Here is a 26,156-nt window from a genome sequence, read left to right on the forward strand (position 1 = left end):
TTGAAATATGTATATAAAATGAAAATATGAAGTATAGTTTAAATTATACAAAAACTGTATACCGTTTTTAAATTACGTGAACTCTAAAATCACTTTGAATAATGTTTAATAATTTTATTTAATGATTTTTAGATATTATATCTATAATATATAGCCAGGTGGTACTCCGATTGACTACCCTTAAATGCTATGCTAATATTTCTTTGCTATGTTATAATATTATGTCATTAAAATTACTTATTATGTACTGTAAAACTGTATAGATTATTTATAGACTGCAAATAATTATTCTTAAATAAAATATATATATATATTATACATAGTGTATATTACATATAATTTAAAATTACGATATTTTATGTGTACATATTTATTTTGTATATCTTTAGTAAAATACAAAAGTAATAGGAATATTGTAAAAGGAATAAATAAGAAAATGTTTATTTATGTTAATTTACATTCATAATTTAAATTCTTAGACAATTTAAACACCAAAAAACATTTAAAGGTCAAATCGCATTATTTTAGTATAAAAATCGGGCGCGGCCCCGTTTCGCCCAAAATCAATCTTTCCCGTAATAATGTATAATTAAATATGTATTTTATAAAAAAATTTCCTATGACTTTTTTTTAAAAATAGTTAAAAATAATCAATGTATTAAAATATTTAAAAATCATTGCCAACTTAATTTGAAAACGACTGAAATGGCTTTGGTCGAAACGGGTATCTGGGTGAAACGGGAAAGTTTGATTTTGGGCGAAACGGGTGCCTAAAAATCTTTACAATAGATAAGTGTATTGTGCAATATTTTAATATCTATCAATACGAATTAAATTATAAATAATACATTTTATAATTTTTAAAATTACAATATTTTTTAAAATTTGTTATAGAGTAACCCAGAAATCTAGCATGCTCAACGAGTGTACTTTCTATTACAATTTTGCATATTTGTTTATTTATAGCTCAAAATAAATCAGTAGTTCTATAATTTTTATGTCTTCTATTCCGTATAACGATACATTTTTTTAGGATAAAATACTCGCTAGCCCAAAATCTATACAGAGCAATCTAAAATAAGTCAATATTTTCGAGTTATTTATATATATATATAATTCAATTTATGTTTTTAATTGTAATCACTATTTTCTTATTCTCAACTGTTTATTTGAAAACTAATATTTAGTTATATTTATATTTTATCCATTATGCAATATTTCCTATTAAAGTTTTCATTAATGCAATAAGAAAACAATCAAATCACGTGCATATCGATCGATATTTAGTTAATAACAATTAAGAATAAAGAATTTATCCATTATCTTTATATTTAGTGACCAAAAAAATATATATAATATATATATATATATATATCATGTATTTAATGCTTACAGTGCCGACGAAAAATTTGATGGAACTTATCAAACTAATGTGGTAGTGAGGCACAATGGTACATGCCTGTACGTGCCACCTGGTATTTTCAAAAGTACATGTAAAATCGACATCACATGGTTTCCATTCGATGACCAGAATTGCCTTATGAAGTTTGGTAGTTGGACATACAATGGTTTTCAGGTAAGCTTATTCGTTTTCTAATACAAATACAATTTCGAATTTTATAGAAATATTAAAATTTAATTTTCTCTGATTTTTATGTTATCTATTATCTATTATATAGTTCTGTTTTAAATATTTTTGTTAAATAATATTCTTATAATGGTCAGTAAATTCAAGTTAAACTATATAAAAAACATGATTATAATCTAAAAAATCTTAAAATAAAAAAGTACAATTGTTTTCATTAATTAAAATCGCTTTTTGAGCTTATATGGGAAAAGGGTCTTTATAACTTGTTAAAAATCTCTTTTTTTTATTTCTTTTGTTATCAATGAATTTGCATTTTTATTACACTTTCATGTTGCATATTATACTTTTCATTTTTTATGCTTTCGTTGAATGTACCTTTTTAAAAATTTTAATTACGTTAAAAACCATCCAAAATAAATTATATTAAAAAATTAATGAATAGATTACAATCATCTACTGACAAATATTACAGAATAATAATTAATACAACATAAAACAACTAATTTAATACGTTGTGTATAAATATAAATATATATTTAAATTTACTAAAATATTAATATAATTTTATTGTAAATTTAACTTAAAATAGTTAGGTGGTTTTACATTCACTTTTTGAACTAAAATAATTTTTAATAATAATTGAAACTATTCAATTGTTAAATTAAAAAATATCAATATTTTATTGTTTTAAACGCATTGTAATCATATTTTTTATGTATTCAATTTAAATCAAAAATTTAGTTAACATAAAAATATTCAATTATATTCTTTCAAATTAAAGGCTTATTGATTTACCTCTTGAATTGATTTTATCTGAGACATTAACAAAAAAAAAAAAATAGTCATTCACATTAACCATTTTGACATTCTAATGATAACAGTTGTTCATTTGTACAAAAAATCTAAATGCCAGTATAAATTATTAGATTTTAATAAATATTAATTTTGATAAAAGTTAATAAATGGATCAACTAAGTAAATTATACACGTACAAAATTGAATAATTTATTATTATAAATTATTATAAATACTTGCAGATAATATTTATTAAATAATGTACCAAATGAAAATATAAACCAATATTATCGGTAATATTTGTACGTATGTACTTTAAGTATAAAATAATTCCTATGTATGTGTAATTTTTTTGTAGTATGAAACTAGTCAATATTTTAAAATTATACTTTCAGATTGATTTAGTGCTCAAATCAGATGGCGGTGATCTATCAGACTTCACAACGAACGGTGAATGGTATTTGTTAGGTAAATATTTATGACGTCAATATTAATAGATTTATTTTTAAATAAATGACTGTATTTTTCTCACATTTTATGTATTAATAATATTTGATAATCATACTTAGGTAGTGACTTTTACAAAAAATATATATATAATAAAAAAATATTATAAATAGGCAAATACCATCTAACGTCTTATCATTAAAGTACCCACAGAATTGAGTCTAAAATTCTTATTAAATTATTGTATGTGCTTTATTTGTCTTCTTCTAATATATTTTAAAGAATATATTCATTAGATTTGTTATTGAGTAATACATAATATTTACTTTTAAATTCAATAAATGCTTTCAACAAAGTTTAAAACCAATAAATAGTAGAATTCGTTTTCACTCTTTTGGGAACACTTTAGCGTATATAAATTGCCCAATACCAAGGAATCCATTTAATACAATACAATAATTCGATAATTTACTAAATAATTTTAACGTTATTAAACTTATAATCATACATTTTTTTAAATAACGCAATCAAATAAAATATTCAATCATGTTCAAGGATATGAGTTAATTATTTTTACTCAATAATCAGTCACATAACATTAAATTAATATTTCATTTTAAGCGAACATAGTTTTTACATTTTAGACTATATTATAATTTTTAACTAATTAAAAATCAAAATATGCTTGTACATTTTATATTTATAACTTAAATAAAATTTCTATTAATACAGATATCACAACTTGTTTTTGGTAATTGCACTATGCAATTGCAATTTGTGTTTGTTGTTCTTTATTCCATAATTATTTTAAATTTTTATGAAATGCATACAATTCAAAAATGTTTATCAGAAATAAAATTAATTTAACATGCCTATGAACAATGGGATCATGATGAAAAAAGTAACATTTTAAGTGCACTACGCAATCGTATTATACTAAAAAATATAAATGTAAATGGTTATTATTTGATATACATGCTCAGTTTTAAAATCTGAAAATTATATATTATCCTAAAAGTAAATCATGCAAACAAATCGAATAATAATTATTAGCTACGTTATTTTTTTAATTTAAACAAATTGTAGCTGTAATTTCAAGAGACAATAATGTCAAAATCACATGTTTAAATTTAAATTCCTGATTTTAACAAAATTCGAAATAGTTGTTTTGTGTTTCTATTCTAAATAATTGTTTATTGGGTAATAAATAAAAATATACATGACTTTTTGTCTTTATTAGTGATTTCTAAAATTTTACCATAGATAATAAAACTTTAAGAACTTACATTTAGAACAAAACTGTAACTTTTTTTAAATGAACTATAAAACATCAACAACCATTATATCCCTGCGAACATTTACATTTATTATAATGTACTTATTTTGTAACTGCAAAAAATAGCTACACAAAGAATTTAATTTCATAGTATTTACATTTTATAATTTTGTAAGTAATTAAATTGAATATGATTTTAAATTATAAAAATTTCATCGTTAGCTTTAATATTTAAATAATTATCTATGAATTTAATATTTACAGTATATTAATTGACCGTGGCATATATTATTTTTAAAATAAATTTCCACGAATAATAACGAGCATTCGGGGCATTTATTAAAGTATACTATGTGTATGTTTCATTGTTATGTCACACATTTACACTCGACTCATGTCTCATACAATACTCTCTCAACTCTAAATATTTCAAAAACCTCTCTAATATAAAATATGAATAGTCAAATACAACTTTTATCTAAATTTAAAAATATTAATAACTCATTTTTTTAAATAAAATTTTATTGTAATAAAACTTAAATATGAAAGAATTAAGTCTGATTGACTTTTTAATTTTAATTTTATAATGATAATATTATTACCATCAATACATACCGAAACTAATTGAAACTTAAAACATTTTTAATGAAGTTTTTATATTTATTTTAATTTAAAAGATGCATCTAACATAGCCTAATATTATATGGTATACCTAGTACAATATATATTTATAAATAATATTATGTATTTATAATTTTAGCTTACAAGATATATTACGTACACGAATTGTTTTGGTTATAAATAATTTATAAAGAATCTTATTTTAAGAAATCAACCAAAAATATATATTTCAAATTAACAGAAAAAATTATGATAGAAGTACAAAGTACAAACATACATATAACGTTAATGTCTTAGAAATTTATACTGGACATTCAGTGTGTCTAAATACACCGGTATTTTATAGGTTATGTTCTTATCTTATAATATACACTTCATTAAACTTTTATTATTTATGAATAATGGCATTTGATCTTTTGCAAAAACTTTTAAGTCATATATTATTAATAAAGAGGACAATCAGCATTTACTAGATACTTTAATAAAATTATTGTTACATATATATATAATTTAATCATTCCTAATAAAAATATCTGTAGCATTATTTTTTAGGTACTTACCTACTTTATTATTAAATATTTTGATTTCTCTAAGGGTAACAATTATTGTTCAATTCATACTAAATATAAATATAGAATATTCTATTTATCATAATATACGATTTACATATATTTTTTTAATTTAATCAAAGAATAGGTAAATTACGTCACGTAATTTACGTGTAATAAGCAAGTGGGTCCATAGTGCGTGTTATGGACAAGAAAAATCTCTCTGTATTATTAGAAAAGAACAGTTTACATTTTCAATAAGATTGTACCTATATACAAGACTACAATACCACTATATATGTTCTAAATATATTGTTAATACTGTTAATGTATGTCTATTGCATCTAGTACTAGGGTCATTTTATCACTACATAATGCATGGTTTTTATTACTTAATCCACTTAATTTGGGAGCTATCATAATATTTTCCCTGGTATATTGGAATAATATTATTATTATTGTCTTTATTCTACTTCAGTAATTCTCTAACCGGGATGCAATACCACAACCATGAACCAAATTAGGGATGCTACAAATTTATGAAAAATATATAGTTGAAAATAATTTATTGTTGAAAACAATAAAGAGTGTGTTAGTTGATCATGAGAAAAAAATTTAGTTTATGTCGATGTCGACAACTGTGCTATTAGCATTACATATTTTAATAACATAAATGTATTTGTTCGCATTTCAAATCTAGGTTTATCTACTTTATACTTTATAATATTTTAAAAGTGTAATTCATTTATTTACAAAGTTTGGAAAAAATGTATAAAATCGAAATAATTATTGAAATATGCTGTTAGATTTTTAAAAAAAATACTCAACGGTGCATAGTGTTCCGAGATTCGCCCATGGATGAAAATCACCAATTGATTTAAAAAGATCATAACGAAAGTAATATCCTTAACTCTATCAAAAAGTATAATTCAATACATGAATAACTAATTGGAATATAATGAGCACAAATAGTGTTTTCAAGTGTTTTTCTTCAAAAATATTATTTTCAAGTATTTATTTAAACAATATGTAAAAAGTTATAAGTCAATTAAACTTTATCAGATGCGTCAAAATAATACGCAAATTAATTTCTTTTCATTTTTGACAACATTGCAATTTGCAGTAAATATTATTCAATTAAACAGAAGCGACTCCACTAATTATGTGTCACTTCCAACTCGAATAATAATTAACGATCTCATACGTTTCTTACCTATTATAACTAATAACTAATGCAATAAAACACTTCGTTATACTAAAAGCAACAACATTTTTATGTCTTTCACATTATAGAATGGCATAATTTAATAATTAAATAATGAATGGAAAAAAAAATAGATTAGGTATAAAAATAAATATATTTTAACAAGCTCTTTCAATACTTACCTACATACTTTAGAATCTGATGCGTCTTAGCATTCAATATCCATAATCATTAAAAAAAAAAATCCATAAATACGAATATTTTCCAAAGTGTTTCAAAGTGTAATCATTAATCGAACCAAAAATTATTATTTAGTACTTTATTCTTTCAATATAATATGTTTCATGAGTGTTATATTATTTTATTGACTTAGAATTATGAAATACTAGTTCTTTTTTATAAAAATTAAATTAAATTTGAATAAAACGACAGAAATGTAAAAATTGAATTCTATAACCATTTCATATTTTAATAAAATCATATTAATTTCTTTGTATTAATAATACAATTATTTGAATAAGGTTTATTTATTATTTTATAAGTAAGTACTTAATAGTATAAAATAAACTATACTAATAAAGCATATTGCAATAACCATATAATAATAACGGAATTATATTTTTTTATATATATAATATAATATAGTGTTAACATAGTATACTGTACAATTTACAAAATAATTAATAGCAAATAAAATAATATATTCTTCGAGAATCAAATCTTCTTATAGTTAACCACTTAAAGATTTTCACTAAAATGAATACATAATTAAAGAATAAATAGCTTAAACCTTTGAAAATATCATGTATTTACAACAAATAGTTTGAGTTAAATATAACATATTTTGTAAAAATGTTTAGAAATTTCAAATTACAATGTTTCATGTGTACAAAGTTTAAAATAAAAACTTATATATTTGGTCATTCTCGACACTCCAGAAATTAAAATCGCGACAAACAAATTTGACCAACTTTAGGATTTTTTTATTATTATTACCTACTACGTTTAATTAAAATCATTTATAAATATAATTTTTTATTTCAAATGAAAATCACATGATAATTGTACCTAATTGTAAAATTTGCCCATGTGTCCTAATAAAGGTGCATTTACATAACAGTAGTTGATATCAGAGTTAATATTAAGTATGCATAGTAGCAAGTAGGTCTATCGATTATAAGTTTATATTAATTCATATTTAATGCATATTTTAAAGGTTTTAGGACATTAAGTTCTAAACTCAGATGATTACCTACTGCACTTGTGTCACTTGTTTATGTTACCCATTATAAAACTGCAATTTTGCACGTTACAGGTATGCCTGGAAAAAAGAACGTGATAACCTACGGCTGTTGTCCAGAACCATACGTGGACATCACGTTCATCATAAAGATTAGACGGAGGACGTTGTATTATTTCTTCAACCTGATCGTACCATGCGTACTCATCTCGTCGATGGCTCTACTGGGCTTTACGCTACCTCCGGACTGCGGTGAAAAACTTACACTAGGTAAGAACGTGATACCAAAACAGGAAACAAATACAAACATTTTATTACAGCGGATTGAGCATAGTGTGGTTAAAAGCGGTGTGATATGTGCGCGTGCTTTTTTGTGTGATAGACAGTGGAGAAGGAGATACAAATCGATGTTAAAAGATAAAAAAATATGAGATCGACTATTTGTTCTTCGCCGCTGCCTGAGTAAACACAGACAATGGGTAGTACAAGGATTTCCAGACTATGTTAATAATAATACATGTAATCCACAGCAGCATAATAAGGACGTCATATCAGAGAGTGCCGCCACGAGTGTCTAATGGATTTATTTTGCCGATAGTCGTTATATACGGTAGTGTGATACTTTTTACTTATAGCAACGATCAAACGGTTACGTGCCAATATAACGTTTTATATTCACGTGTAAACGGTGATTCCAACAGATTCTTCGATGTATATATTATACGCAACAATAATTATTATTAATTATTAATATTATAGTTGCTTAGATTTGCGCATTATTTATTTACCGACAACCACAATCACCACCACTGTCTGACTACAATAGTTTAGGCAGTGGAATTATATCGAAATTTCGAAAGATAAATACACCGACTTAATAGAATGGGTTTGTGTAGGTTTAATTTAAAATACCGTGTATCTGTTTACGTTTACACAAATAAATATATACATTTTGATAATTTCCGGTTTATCTGATGTTATATAATGCAATTAAAAAAATCTGTTTTCTCATAGAGTATTATGTGTTAATTTCAAGTATATTTTGTTTCAAAAATAAAGACATTTATTTCAAAAGTATAAAACGTCTATCATAATATATTCTATTTTATATCTTTTAAAATATCTATTTTTCAAGATTTAAGTTAGTTTTAAATTGAATCATATAGAACATTTAAACAACTAGGAAAGTAAATTAGGAAAAATAATCAAAGTGTTAATTTCAGAAATAACTATACTACTGTCACTAACGGTATTTCTGAATCTGGTCGCCGAGTCGATGCCAACAACGTCCGAAGCGGTTCCCCTTATAGGTAGGACTAAGAAAAAATATCAACTTGCATGATGACATATGTCATTGTCATTTGATACTTGGAGGAACCACTTCGTTGGACAAGCAATACATTACTTACCTATATTCCATAATACTATTATATTATAAAATACAATTATTAATGTTAGTCTGAAAATCATTTTACTAAATTTTAAATAAAACATTGTTTTATCAACAAAATGTTCCCAGATGTATTTTTCTAGGTCATAAAAATAAATTGGTTGTTACAGGAGTGACCATCTTGCTATCACTGACAGTGTTCCTGAATTTGGTGGCGGAAACGCTTCCACAAGTCTCCGACGCGATACCCTTGCTAGGTACCATAAAATACCCTATTCCTCCCAAATAAAAATAAATCTTGTGACAGTTAGTGATGTTTACAATTTCATTTTATCTATCTATTTATATTTTGAATAGAATATATATTTTATATTATTTACCATTTGAATGAAACATAACAAGAAATCGTACAAAAACATAGTACAATGAATTGTAGATAACTCAAATTACTATATTTCTTAAGAAATAATAATTTTCATTAAAATCAAAAATTAAAATACATTATTACAAGACACTTTTATAGAAAATTATTAAATTATTATTTTCTATCTTATTTCATTTAAAAATTTAAAATAGTCTTTCTAATAAGCATTATTTACGTTTATTTAAAAAATTCATGTGTCAATTTTTAAATTAAATTAAATTATATTCTCACACATAGTTAAAAATTAATTATTTGACAGACACAACAACTTAACAGCTATTTTATAGTACTCTCACTTTAAAACTATTAAGTAAACTTGATTATAAAAAAACGTAATTCTTCTTTTAATTGATTTTGTACGATTTTTATTTTATAAAAATGAAACACTAGAGGCCGAGCCGTATATTTGGAAAATCTTATACCCTTACCTACTCATTTCACAGCAATAAATAATAAATAGTTCAATAATAAAACACTTTAATACGGCTTTGCCTTGGTGTACCTACTATACTCCATTTGATTCTTTCGCTCGAGTGCTTTTTCTCACTTCACTTTTCTCTCTTTTGTTATTGTTTTAGACATTTTTTACATATTTATTTTTGTTTTGTTCTTTGAACAATAATAATTGTGTGTCTTTTTGCATATTAATATCGATGTGAATTTGCAGTTTGTGATTGTATTTGTTTGCCTTTTCTGATCCATTAAAAAAAAAAAAAAAAAATAGGTATAAAATTAAGAAAAACTAAATAATACAGCTTGTGATACCAGATAAGACGTCAATTATTTCGTTTAAAAAAAAAAAAAAAAATTATTATGATAAGTTAACTATTTTTTAAAGCAAATAAAAAATACAATCATCTATGAACTACCGCGAGTTGATATAAATTAATAATATAATAGGTATAAGTAAATTTATATAAACGAATTTCATTAATATCGTAATACTTTAAGAAATTAAATACATATGTTCAACAAAACAAAATAATGCAATATTTATGTGGTTAGTTTAAAATATAAATTTATTTAATACCTATAAATCAAAAATTGAAAATATTTATTGGTGTTATGAAGAACATACGTATTCGTTCGACAAGGAACTTAAATGAATGTTAATAAAATTTTTATTATTTCCATCCAATATTTTTATCTCGTGGTTAAAATAATAAAACCGTGATGAATTTAAGTATAGATTAAGGAATGTCATAGATTTAATAATAATAACATGTACTCACATCATTAGTAACCTAGTAAGTTATTATGGTTCCAAAAACCGGTTACTTTTAACGTTATTTGTGTTACAGGTGTGGCAATACTGCTTTCACAAGTAGTTTATCTATTGCGGTTGGCAGAAGTGTTGCCAGAATCCTCTGACGCTGTACCCTTGTTAGGTTAGAGTTTACCATATTGACAGACACACTTCTTTTAACAACACGCTCATTTTTCTTAATTCTCTGTGTTCTAACAGTATTCTTATGTTTTTGGTTTGTAACTTAATCACTTATTTCGCATCGGGTGTGACAAGTAATCCTACTTATTATAACAATTTTTTTTTTTTAATAAGCTAAGTTACAAATTATGTAAAATAACAAACCGCTCATTTTTATACATAATTTATTTTACTGAAAAATTTCTTAAAAATAAATATGACACTAACGTGAATTAAATAGATTTAACTCCATCTAAAAGTTAACTCTTAAAGCATTAAAGATATTACTTTCCTTATATGACTCTAATGACTACAAATACAATGGTTATAAAATGTCAAAAAATTACATATAATACTTAAACAGTTTACGAAAATATGATTCATAATAACAACACGTAAGTGAAAACTTCGTAAAACACGTCAGAATTGAAGTAAATTTGTGAAATAACTAATAAGACAAACAGTTGTCTTCAAACCTGAAGTATCAAGCGTTTTTATTTTCCGTTATTATATTCGCCTTTGTCAATAAAACATCTCTTAAATTCTAAAACTGAAAAAATGTTACATTTCTACCTATATCAAATATTCAATAATAGTAAAGCCTACACAATATTAAACATTTAAAGTAATTGTACTTAAAAATAAATTAGATAATAATATGTACCTGCATAAAAATACATCAAAATAAAATCATTTATTTTATTCTTATTAATTATGATAGTTTTTTTAGTTTTTAATGCAATTACCTAGTGAACATACTTATTCACTTTCTATCGTTTTTCTAGTACCTATTCCATTATATAATTTTTAGAAGTCATTATTGATGTTTTAATATATTTTTTCAAATTATCTATAAATTTATTGTCAAATAAATATTATTATAATTTTAGGTTAGTGAATTTCTATAAAATGTATAGAACATGTGTATTTCAAAATAACTAGGTATGTATTTAGACCAATGTTTTCATAGGAATCTAAAACCAGAAAATAACAATTTATTAATTATATTTCTGATAATTTGATTTAAAAATTATTGTTTTAAATGTTAATATTTCACTCATTTTATGATTATTATCGTGTTTTTTTTTAAATATCTATGATTAATTACAAAAAATTTGTGAAAATTTTCAAAAACTATAAGCTATTATATTCTAATAACATATCTAGTATATATATTCAGTAATACAATTAAAATAACCATTAATAATGATAAAAATATAATGAAATAATTAATTACAAACACTGTTAGGTATATCAAAACTTTGTCACACCCTGTTTCAGTCAGTTATTAAATACCTATACGTTATATATATTATTATTTTATACCATATATTATACACTCTTGTATTAAACTTTCAGTCAGCTTCTATTATAAAATATATATTTTTTTTTTACTGTCTTCTCTGGTTTTTTGCTATTTTTTCTACTAACAATTTGTACATTTTTTGCATGCCAATAAAAATAAGTATAATACATAGAACGCAAGATACCTAATTTAAACTAAAAATTTGCTCGCCCATCTTAAACACTTTTTATACATTAATTTGCCAATATTTACTATTATATTTTGTCTTAATATATGTTAATATTTCAGTGTTAATATGATTGGGTTAAAATAAAAAAATGTTGGAGTTTTCCTTTACTTTTTAGAAAGTATAAAAAAGTCAAAAGCATTTATTTATCTCGAAAACAACACTTAACATATTTAACAGGTGACCCATAATTTATTTTATTTTTTTATTATTCACCATTAAATATGTTTCACCGTGTGGTTTTAACTTTCATTTTTAACGTTTTATGTGGCATTCACCTAAAAACTACTATATGTAAATAAATACATAACATATTTTAGAAGATATGCAACATAATTTATACGGAAATTGATTTTTTTTCTCTGAGAAAATAAAAATCGTAAGCAATTAAATAAAATGTCAAATAGAGCTCTGTATTGCATAATTTACCTACAATTTAATTAAATATTTGTAAATCAGGATTATTATATAATATCATATTGATTGATTTTTTTTTTAATTTTAAAAGTTTATTATCAACTCATTAGTTTTCTAAATTGAATTTAAATAAAAGTATAGTAATTTTTTGTTTTGCTAAAATTGTTCCATAAGTTGTTTGTATATACTTAGAATACATTTTTTTGATATTAAAATTGATTTCTATTATACTCATTGTTTTTACTTATCATATTAAAAAAAAAAAAAACATTTTAAATTTAGACATCTAAAAGTATATTATAATGAAAAAATGTTATCAAACAACAAAATATTTAAGAAACTTGAATAGTTGAGTGAAAATTATTAGTTTTAACCTTATCAACTATCATCGTTCATATTGCTGGAAAAATTAATCAATAACTTTAAGTATTTTATTTTTATAAGTTTAAATATATATATACGTATACAAATATTAAAAATACTACATTATAACATGTTATAATTTAACACATTACAATGTTCTGTACAAAAGTTAATTTGACATTTATAATGCATATATATTATATACATAGAAACCATGTGGTTGTAGTTAAAGTTACCACCAAATATCCGTTGAGACATTATGTTTTGAGTACGGAATTTTACATACTCTTCTAATTATAACAACTCATATTTTATTTAAGTTAATAGTTATAAAAAAAAAATTATCTTTTTAAATAGAAACCATTAAAATATTAAGTATACAAATTAAAACAATAATAAAAATAACGAAAAATATTAATTAATTTCTCATAAATCCATTATCTATTTATTTTATTAATTTATGTACAGAATAATATTTCAAAATATTTTTACTACTTTTAAGTAATTTATATAACGAAATATCCACATAATTTAATGGTATGTAAATCGACTTACAAGTTATGTGTGATGTTTTTCATAAGAATTAGGTAAGTTTAAAAAAATTAAAACCTACCAATTTTAAAGAAAATACTAATCATTTAAAACAATATGATATAAGAATTTATTATTTCCTTGGAAATTTTAAATAGATACTGATTACTCTGTTTCCTTTATTCAGAATTATTTTTTAATATACAGTTGTACATTATCATCGATTACAAATTTAGCACATGCGTGACAGTGACCTATTCAATTGTGAAGTTCAATTAAGATCTACTATATAATAGTTGGCCGATTAAATTCAAAGTTTTTTTTAAACTAAGTTGCAATTTTCTTAGTAAAATAGTTAAATAATTCGATATTTTTAAATTATTTTTTAGAAAAACCGTATAAATTAGAACATAAAAGCATCCATAAAGGTTATATTTCAAAACAAAAGTTCACTTATTCAGAAGTCAGAACTCAAAATATTTTACTAAAATATGGGTCAGTAAAGTATTCTACAGTTGTTCGTGTAGGTACTTTCCATTAATTAAACACATGTTTTCTATAGACACTATTACACCATAATACAGGATATAAATACATGTTAATATACTCATTACCTATATACACTTTGGTTAAGGTATTTCAAGTATGCCAACACCACTTTAATGTAAATACATTAAACCTACTACATTAAGGGTAGGTAGATAAATACATAACAATAAGTTTAGCGTTTTCTATGTATAATCATGGAACTTGTGACTTTATCGCCAATTTACATGATGCTAACCAGTAGGTACTATATACGTATTACATTTACAGTTGCACGAGGATTTATTATCATATTATATTCAATTGTTCAAAAATTCAATAAATCCTATTTTGAAAATTATTAAACCTAAAGTCATAATACCATAGTTATATAATGAAAAATCAATAAATTATAAATTAACATAAATGTGTTACTATAATAAATTATAGATAATAGGTGATTAGGTGGTTATTAAAATACCTATAATTAATATTAAAATATAATTATATAAATCTATAACAATTACTTAATAATCAAAAATATTATCAGGTATATATTTAAAGAAATTAAAATAATCATACAATTACAATCATAATAAAGAATATTTTAATTTATATATATCCAATTTAAAAAAAAAAATTACGATTATTCAAACAAAAATATACTAACACAAATTATTTATACTTTTAATACTGTTATAACAAAGGTCTGATGGAGTCATTGATCATCATTATTTATGAATTAAAATATTAAGTCATTTTCATTATGCTAGCAGTCAAAATCAAACAAATCAAACATTTTTTAAATTGTATGTATATTATGCAAGACGGGTCATAGTTATATTTTTAGTTTTAATTATTAGAGTAAGAAGAAAATAAATTACGTTTTTCATTGTGTAATATTTATTTTTATTATCTATACTTTTGTCTGTCAATATATTGTCGTATTTTAATCTTTTTTTTTATATATAATCAAACAGATTGATAGTGGGAAATTGAACCCTATGATAAAAAATTCCCTTGACAATTATTATAGATGTAATTTCTATAACTTTCATAAATATTTGAATGATTTTTTTTTTTTCATAATGATTTTAGGCTTCTTGTCTGTGAAAAACTATAAGCTAATACGTGACTAGAGTTACCAGCTACTTTATAATATTATGGAATCTGGCACACATGTCACGCAGTTTTATCTTCTCATAAAACCTTTAACTATAATATATATTATATACATGTAACGAATAAACCACCAAAGTGAATTTGGCTTAAGTTGATATCCATTATGTGACATAAACGCTATTACATTCCTCTATTTTCTATTGAATTTATACCTGTCGTTTTTCCTGCATAACACTAATAATTATTTATGTTTCACGTTTGGCTTCTCGTTTAATATAATTTAGAATTTTTATTATTTTGACGTCCTAGTCTAACACAGGCTGTATACAATAAAAGTTTTAACAAATTTAAAATTTAAATAATTCTTAAAATATATATATAAATAAAAAATGTATTAAATAATGTTTTAACATTTAAACCAGTTTCAACTGAAACATTAAATAATGATATTTTGTAGTTGATACATACTACCTCACTCCAAGTATCAACTGATCTGACGAGGAACTAATAATTGAGTATTAAAAAATACATATATTTATTTAATTAAACTTAATATAAATTGTTAGCTTAATATATAGTCATCGTTATGCAAAACGTAGTTAAATGATATTTTTATAATTTTATTTATAAATTTTAAATTTGTAAAACTCCGTACATTTTTTTCACTTGGTCGCTTTTGCATCATAGCATCATAGCGACATAATCAACGTTATACAAAAAGTCTTCGAGTGAAAAAAATACACAAAAAATAAAGAATTAAAACAATTTAAAATTATAAAAATTCACAGTTTACTACTTTTTGAATGTTGGTGACAATGTATTTACATATTTATGTTTTATTTTGTGTGTATTTGTTTTTAGAATTTTTTTTATTTAGTATCTTTATTTTTCTTATGCCATTATAGGTAGGTATGCAAGTAATATTTTGAATTTAATCATATAATTTGTATAATTTATATAAATTAGTAGAAATTAGGTAATAGAAATAATCGTTGATAATAAAGTATAATAAATGCTTACTTGGTTAATTTAATTATTTAAAATATTTTTAAAGAAATTTAGTGCATACCGAAATGAAATACGTATGTCTCTAGTCTCTATAATAATTTATAATTTGTAAATCTTTTAAATACATCTAGCAAAATAGTGTCATAAATATTATATTTTAACTGCATAGAGCCATAGATTATGAATAAAATCAATATTAATGTTTTTACAATATTCTTAATTTTTAAAAATGAAACATGTTTTAAAGTTATTTTAGTAACAACATGATAGTTTTACTTCAAAGAAATAAATAATAATGTATTTAGATGTTTGTTATAATATTAAAAATATACAATTAATACAATATAAACATATATATATATATATATATATATATATTAGTTGTATCGTAGGTACTATCTTTTTTTAAATATATTTTGTAAAATGTTTAAACTTATATACTTTTGATCACTTAATAGAAGGTTATATTATTATAATTTATAATAGTTTATATTTAGTTTAAACAGTTTTCAACTAAAATAATGTATAATACCTACCAAAAGTAATGATTGTCCAGATCTTTAAACATGTTAATAGACTCCAAATATTATTAAATAAGAAAAGATGTCTTCGCCAAAATTGTTCATTATTTTTATTTTTTATTATTTATAAAATAAAGTACGCCATTAAAATAAAACCAATTGTTTAATGTCGTATAAAATTAAACAAATTAACTGAAAAAAAACATTTAATTGACAAATATTTTTTCAACACTAAATAAATGTTTAGTCATACTTTGTAATGAATATATATCATTTATTAAATTCATATTATAATATACATAATTGATTATATTCATTGCATTTACCATAATATTACTAATGAAATAAAAAACTATACAGACTTTTATAAATGTAAAATTGTATACATGTATGTTCTATAGACGTAATATAGGACTTTTTCTAATTTAAATTATAATTATTTTAATATACATATGTATTGTTTTTTGATAAAGTAATAATACATGTTTATAGAAATTGTTTTAAAATTAATATGATTAATCTTTATTTATAATAATTAGTTTTAGTTTCTTCATCTTATTGCGTGCATACACAAATAATAGATAAGCATGATTTCTTTTTCTTTAATTTTTTTTTTCATCTTAACTACTATAATGCTTTATACATTTTTTTCTACAATTAATACAAAATTATACAAATTTGTCATTTAGAACTTTAAAATTCTTTAGAGCACTGACGATTCATCTAAAACATATTTCGTTAAGGAATGATCTAGTCCTCAGTATAAATATTAAAAATTTAAAAACTAAATAATACATTTTTCCATAGGTACTTACTTCAATTGCATCATGTTTATGGTGGCTTCGTCGGTAGTACTCACATTGGTGGTACTCAACTATCATCACCGAACAGCTGACATACATACAATGGGACCATGGGTAATTTGTGTGTCATATTCTTTGTTTTGTTAAATTTAATATCTAAAATACCAAAAAAAATAACTGACATTTATATAAACGCTAATGTATTTCATTAGTGAAATATAAATGATATGAATTTTATATAGTTAAATATTTATTATATGTATATCTTATTCAATGCATGCGTAACATCATGTTCAAAAAATATTGTACAGTAGGAAATTCATTACAATATTAAAAATTAATAAGTAACTTGTTGGTACCTATATATTAATTAAACAATATCTTAACCTAACCAATTATGTTGACATGTTGTATGCGGTCACCATTCACCGATTTGAAGCACAGATTATTGTTATCGTTATAATATATTATACATTTATATTATTTTATTTTAGGTTAAGTGTTTTTTCCTGCTATGGTTACCATGGATATTGTGTATGCAAAGGCCAGGTAAAGACATATCGTTCAAAGCCATCAGAAGTAGATATACCGATCGAAGAGGCATAGAACTCCGAGAGCGATCGTCAAGAAGTTTATTAGCCAACGTTCTTGATATCGGTAAAGTAATTGTTGTATTTATATATTGTCGGATATTTTAATTTTAATTTCATAATTTATTAAATATTTACTAATACAACACGTGTTTCACATATAATTACATATATACGTATACAAATGTCAAATCAAACTAATAACTTTGCAATCGATGCTGAAACACTGAAAAAAAAAATTCAAATTTTAAGTTGAAAGATAAATTCAAAACAACGTAAGCTGTATGAATGTGTATAACAGTTATAATAGTACATACATTAATATGAATTGGTTATACACACGGTAAAATATTAAGTACAAAATAATTTCTTTTATTAACTTAATTTTTATACTTTGCTTATTAGTTTTTATATATTTTTATATAATACCAAATACATAATAAATTAACGGGCGGGTAAGCACAAGTCTGAAGTTTGGTTTGACCAGAGGATAAAAATATAATAATATTAAGCTTTTTTATAATTACACATGCCGTCTTAATCACCTTCTGTAACAATAATATGGAGAAGAATTACGTTTAAAGCATCATAACCAAGATAATACCTTCACATACACATATTATCTATTTTAAAATTTATCATTTAGTTATTTTCGTTAACAAAACACTCAAACAAATAGAAGACACCAAAATAAAGTTAGCAAAAGATACACTGCATCAATTCAAAACGGCCGATCCTATTCATAACTTTAAAATAAAAACTTAAATTACAGTTTTGGATATATTTTTAGGTACCTACACATTTAAATTAAATGATAAGTTTCAATAAAAATCGTACATCATTATAATTCATTGGAAATGAGATAGACATATTATTTTGAAAGAAGCGTTTAAAATAAGTAGAAAAGCTTTGTTCAAGTTTGTTAGTTGCCTTTGGATGCTTTTAAAGCTTTTGAAAGTATTTATGGTAAAATAAATTCAGCTTAAGTTCTAAAAAAATAATACATGCAATTTTATAATGTATATATGTGTTTTAGTTTTAAAAATCTTGTAAAATCTCTCTAAAAACTACACGAAAATGGTGATATTTTGCATTATGATACTGAAGAAAAATAAATAATAGCTGAAGATCAAAAACCATAAATACCATTCTACAAGATTTAAAGATTTTTTTCCCGAATATTTTAACAACTTTATAAGTATTAAGACTTCTATAATCTTACATGATTCTCCAGAGCGTGGACAATAAAACAATAAATTCACATTTAATAAGTGTAGTACTTAAATAAATAATAATAAATAAATACATTGAATGAATCATCCACTAATTCGTATACATATATTGATAACTGTTGCTAGAGAGATATCTCAACATATGAAAATATCGTTTGTCACTGATACAACTATAAAATTTACTGCAATACAACGGTTAGTAAAAACTTTGTATTAAATGTTCAATCCTTAACTGACAACTGTGCAAATTAAAAACTATATGGATTTTAACTACGAAATAATTTGCAAATTTCCGTGTTTTTAAATTTTAACAAAATTTGAATATCTCAAACTTTCATAAAAAAAAATGTGTCACTGCATTCTTGTCTCATAATATTTTTTAATTTCTATAAGTATAACTTATGTTTAACAAGGATGTTTTTTATTGTCTAGAGCGTATATCTTAAATGTATACATGTACGAGCTTTAAATATACTAAAAATATCTAACATAAATGATATAGGTACCAAGTTTTTTTTAATTTTTTAATTTCCAACTTAAAATTATATTTTCAATAAACTTAACAATTAACCTTGAGGTATGAGAACTTAAATAGGTTGTCTACTTATACATTATTAAATGATTTAAACAACACTATAGTAAAAATTAACTTAGAATACAATTTTACGTATACAAACATTACAAACTGGTCCAGACAATCGTTCAAAAAACACTAAATATAAATAAATTATTCTTCAGTCTATTTTTATATAATACAATCGCCCATTTAAAAATGTGATTTAGGTTGGCCACAAAAAGCAACACGAAATATTTTTTCACGGTGACTTTAGGTTAGTTCAGTGTTTTTAAAAGGAGATAGGGAATATCGAAATACATAATATATTTTAATGTTTTTTAAGATTTTTAGCCCTTTCAATTTGCGCGTGCATAGTAAAAATCCATTTTTTTTAAATAACAACAGGTATATTTTCAATAACATATTTGAATAAACCAATTTTTTTAAAGTCATTCTAACTTCTTAACTTTGGCTTTAAAACCAAAATCGACTGAATTACAAGTTAGATTAAATTTAAACAATTTTATAATTTCTATTACGTAATTAAAAAAAATTTAACGCCAATACCTATTTAATAAATTGTATACAATTTATCCTAGCATTTTCCTTAGCCATACTATAGGTAGGTATACCTTTGAGTATAAATAAATACTCAAAATCTCATGGAATTTATAAAACCATGGGATAATCGTTAAAAATTCAATAATTTAAATTAAAACATTAGCTCCTTGTCAATCGGTCAATGTAAGTATTAGAGTTTTAGTATATTTTTTCAAAATACTTTAAAAACTCAACAACTTTTTTTTTAACCATCTTAATTATTCTGAAGTATAGTAATAAAAATATTATCAACTATTATTACTACTATTTTACATAAAAATCAATATTTATAAATCGACATATTCCTATAGTATTTTATTTCATCTTTTTTAAAATTAAAAACACGGATTGCCATTAGTTATTTTCAGGAATGCAACAATTTAATAGAATTATAGGAATTATAATAGCGTTCCGTGTTAAAATCATCGCTCTGAACAGCGTGTGCTCGCCGTCAGATCCGAGCGCTGCGCCTAATACAATTTGACGTTAACACGGAATTCTGACGACGTACAAACTTCATGTCTCACGTTATTTGCGGCACGGTTATGCGGTCTTTGTTGTCGGAAAAATTTCACGAAGTCATATTATAATCGCGGTCCGCGTCGTTTTCGATTAATTCGGAAACGTACGTATTTGGCACCTGTTGCATATATATACATACAGGACATATAGGTACTATATATAGTCCACAGCCGGATTACAATAATTAAAACTTATAACACTATAATATTATATATATAGTGCATAATACTCAGCCTCCCAGTTCACCAACTATAATATTTACATATATTATTACGTTCACGACTTGCCAAATTTAATATCGCCGTTTGTAGTATAAATATTTGCACACATCTCGTGAGCCCACCGTGCACGCACACGTAGGTAGTACACTAGAATACTATATAAACTATATTATATTGTATTATATATAATATTACATTGACACGTGTCACGAGTTTGTTGCGGTCTTATTATATTACTTAGACCCCACCACGGGTGTGTATATATATATATATATATATATATATATATATATATATTCGTATCTACCTTCGCGATACCCCGTTTCGGCATTATAATATAATATACCTCGGTTTTCCGCCGTCGTGCATTGTTTTTGACTTCAAATATTAAACATTTCGGTTTGGTCTATAACCTCGCGCGAGTACGCCAGCTACCTATAATATAATAATATAATACCGTGTAACTACACCGGGATCGTGGTTAAACGCGATCGCCGATAGAGGTCTTTTATTATTCCGCGTTCTTAATAATTAATAACGTCTGTATTTTATTTAAAGATTCCTACACTGTACGTATATAGGTACGAGGTACAAGGCTAGATATTACTAATATAGCTTATTATATTAACCTGACCTAATTTGATGTTTAGTCGCCCGATGACGTACAACAATCATTTGGTAAATAATTAAGCCAGTGTTAAAACAATTAAATGTCAGTCAGTTTTGTTCAATATTTAGTTACAGATTTTCATAATATGTAATTAAAGTAGGTACCTATAAGTACTCGAAATTTGACCAAAGTTAAGTATTGAATAACAATTCTTTAAAATTAAACTAGATATAGTTATTTTATATTGGCAAATATACTTTTCCTTTAAATTATAATACATTAACTAGACCGTTATTAGTTTATATTTGTTCTCAATTAATAAAAATAATAATCGATTAACTTAAAATATTTTCATAAAAATTATCTAGTAATGCAAGAATTTAAAAAAAAATACATGAAATTTAATCTTTAAAAATATGTCTTATACTAATGCAATAATCATAAGATGTATTCACGATCAATAACGATAATAATTTATCTTGTCGAATTAATTAATAAAGCCACTATGCGGCACCTATGGTGAAATTCGGGAGTAAAGAAATAAGTTCTTTAAACTTTAAAATTAATTCTTCAAAAATATTATGCAAATATCTAGTTACAAATGCTAAACATTAAGTATGAATTCATATGAAATAATTTTTATTTTTAACATATAAATAATTTTTACAAATCAAATAACGATAAACGACAGCAAAATACTGTTTGTTAATAGTAATCCTAATTTTACTTAAATGGTTTTAACTTTATCATGAATGGTTAAGTTTATACTAACTCGTATAAGGTTTTATCACTATCGTGAACAATTTCGGTCAGCTCAGTCACCTGTGAATAGTTATTTTCGGCTATGAGAGAAAAATCAATAACTGACTCCAAGACACCTTGTGACTCAGGAAATCAGTCTGGATAAGTTTACAGATTTTTTTTTATATACTCGTATTTTCGAAATTAAATTTTTTTTTTTATTATTATAATTATATATTTTTTTTTAAATTTATCAAGAAAATTATCAAATGTAAATATTGCATTAAATACATTTACATTTTCTGGTAGATACTTACTATTATAATTTCTGTGATAAATGATGACACTGCAGAACTGTTTTATTTAATCCCTCGACAGGTCTTTGTGTGCCAATCTAGTCTAAATTTGTGCAGCTCCTCAAATTAAAACAGAAATTGCGCCTATGTACGACATTATATTCACTGGCAGAACTTCTGTATGATTTTTTTTATCAGTCAATTAAATTAAAATTGCTAAAAACCTCTGAACCATTGAAATAGTATTATATTAAGTATTTTAAGATTTTTATCATGAAAAGATTATAACCATAAATGTATTATACGTACTACAGAAATCAATGGTTCGTCTTAAAGGCGATTTCAAACGAAATTTCATCAATTCCATCATGTTGATAAGTAGTAGGCCATGGTGTAGTATATGTATTTGATTAGAAAATTGCGTGTCTATTGTATATTTCACTTGGAATCATCATGTTATTGAATATTACAGCGAGTAGATTACGTTTGCGCCTAAATAGAAAAACCTCGATTGCGCTAATTAAAATTAAATATATCATTAAAATACTTGTTTGCGCCGGATAAAATCGAAAATCAATAGATTTAGCAACAATGCAGGCAATTTAAATTTCACATCAGTCGTGGAGATATAAACTATAATCATGTATAACTTATTATTACCTTGATACGACGATACTGAAATAAGTAATTTTTTCAAAGGCTAAATAATCAGTCGTTGTACTATAGATACGTACTTATAATTTATAAATAGAATCTATAATAGCCTTGTAAAAACATATTACATGTAAAGAGATATTATAAAAAATGTTGTTCGAGTTTATGAATTTTAAACATTTTATCATACAAAAACGAATCGTTAATGGTTATAGTTAAATAATGGTTAATGATATATACAATAATATTATACCTAATCTTTACATGTACTACAACGTACACACAGTAATGATCGAAAATCAAATTTTTGACCTAATCAAATAATAATACAGAAAAACAGTGAAGTCTAATTTTTAACCAGACAAGAATAATTATAATATATTTTATTCTGTCAGTTCAAAGTATGAATAACATGGGACGAGACATTTAAGTTTGTTGACAAATTTATTGATTTGCAATTTTACTGGGTGCAAATAAGTATTTTAATAATATTTTATTTCATTGAGCGCAATTGAGGTTTTTCTTTATAGTCGCGAACACGCCTTCTCTTTCCATTACAGCAGATGTATATTTATGTGGTCGGCTGAAAGACCCAGACCCTCCGGGAGTTTACCAATTGCGCCTAAAATGACTTTTTCATAGACCAATTGCGCTCGGTCATTTTCAGGATCGATAACCCAATTGCGCTCGGCTTTTTATGGGTCGATAGACCAATTGAGCTTGGCTTTTTATCGGTCGACCAATAAATTGAGCTCGGGTCATTTTCAGGGTTGATAGACCAATTTCCAATTAATAAGGCTCTTAATAACAGCCTAATAATATTAATTTTATTCAATAGCACATAACATAATTTGTATATATAAATATAATATAATTATAATTAAATAAATCACTCACTACTTTAATTAAAAGTTGTATTTTTTTTATATACAATATATGTTTTACTATAATAATAAAAAAAACTGATTTTAAAAATTCTTTGCTAGTCATTTTTCTGGATTTCTTGTTTAGTACTGTTTATTGTAATATGTATAAGTAAGTACTTGAATGTGTTTCTTTAATTTCTTTTAGAAAGTCAAACATATTTGGATGGGAAAAATAAAAATTTGATGAAAATGAAGCGTAAAACTTGCACATGCATTGATTATACGCTCAAAGCTTATCAAATTAGATGTCCATGGTATCAGAGGAAATGTAAAATTCTAAAAAAATATATTTTTCAACGATATATTTAGTGAATTTAGATACATTCGAATTCGTTGGCTGAATTTTTATTATTTCTTCTATATGCACATCCTTCACTTTTTCGTGTGACAAAAGTGAGAAACCAAAAATGAAATGTAACCATTTTCCTATTTCAGAATCTGAATTTTATATTTAGCTTGTATTCCAAGACTTGTTAATTCTCCGGCAACCTTGTGATAAATGAAACCTAAAACCTACTAGAATTATTGAAGGCCAAACTTGTTTAACTGCAAAATGAATTGCTTGTTCAAAATCAGTCACGACTGTTTTTGGATTAAAATAAAGATCAAAAGTTGCACAATTACTAGTCAAAACTTTAAATTTAAATTCATTGAGAATTAATAAAGGTTTGCCTTTTTCACTTAAAACTTGTTGTAAACGGTTCATATTGTAACGTCAAACACTTGAACTAGTCAAACTAATACTAAACAGCTAACAGGTAACATACACTTTTTGATTGTTAAATTTCTGTTGAAATATAAGGTGAACTATAAATAAATGACAATATCGTACATTCGTATACATAAAATTATCGATGGTATCTTCATTGTGTTACCCTTTATAAATAATAATGTATGGAACGTACCACTTAATCGGATAGTAGATAACGATCGTAACGATAGTATAGAAGTCGATGGGTCGTAGCGTTAATAAAAACTTGTTATCGTCTATAACTTAAATTCAAACTTTAGTTCATTGGTTAAAATTCAATAATAATGTTTAATAAAAGTCTCGATAAAATTATAGAGTATTGGCTGCAAATCAAAAATAACTTTTGTATTTTTTGAAAAATCGATATATTGATGGTAAAAATAAGAGGCGCAATTGGTATACAGACCTAAAATATAAGCTGCGCGATAATTATTATACTAACTTTAAAATACAAATTTTGTTTTAGACACAACTGGTCCATGTCTAATAATCGAAATTTCTGAGAAAATTGTTATTATTATGTATTTTATATTGATGTTATTGATGTATCAATGCAAAAGTATTACTATTATATATTATTTTTATTATTATAACATAATATATTAACATATTAACACTTTCTTACTTGGAAAAATGAACCATAATATTATAATATATATTATCTAACATATTATAT

At 23.9% G+C, this 26,156-nt stretch overlaps 1 protein-coding gene across 3 annotated transcripts in view; it reads left to right on the forward strand.

Moving 5' to 3' along the window:
• The window catches only part of LOC132932358 (acetylcholine receptor subunit alpha-type acr-16-like), a 190,671-nt gene that overhangs the window by 162,336 nt on the left and 2,179 nt on the right, over window positions 1-26,156 (forward strand). Inside the window, exons 5-10 of one of the 3 annotated variants that reach the window (XM_060998703.1) lie at window positions 1,396-1,576; window positions 2,779-2,851; window positions 7,795-7,989; window positions 8,943-9,029; window positions 17,786-17,895; window positions 18,276-18,438. In XM_060998703.1, the coding sequence (XP_060854686.1) occupies window positions 1,396-1,576; window positions 2,779-2,851; window positions 7,795-7,989; window positions 8,943-9,029; window positions 17,786-17,895; window positions 18,276-18,438 (809 nt within the window). Of the gene's footprint in view, window positions 1-1,395; window positions 1,577-2,778; window positions 2,852-7,794; window positions 7,990-8,942; window positions 9,030-9,279; window positions 9,367-10,834; window positions 10,922-17,785; window positions 17,896-18,275; window positions 18,439-26,156 lie in introns of all 3 variants that reach the window. The other 2 variants (XM_060998704.1, XM_060998705.1) reach the window with 2 other exon arrangements.

This window comes from Rhopalosiphum padi, chromosome 1, assembly GCF_020882245.1.
Source record: "Rhopalosiphum padi isolate XX-2018 chromosome 1, ASM2088224v1, whole genome shotgun sequence".
In the NCBI taxonomy this organism is placed as follows: Eukaryota; Metazoa; Arthropoda; class Insecta; order Hemiptera; family Aphididae; genus Rhopalosiphum; species Rhopalosiphum padi.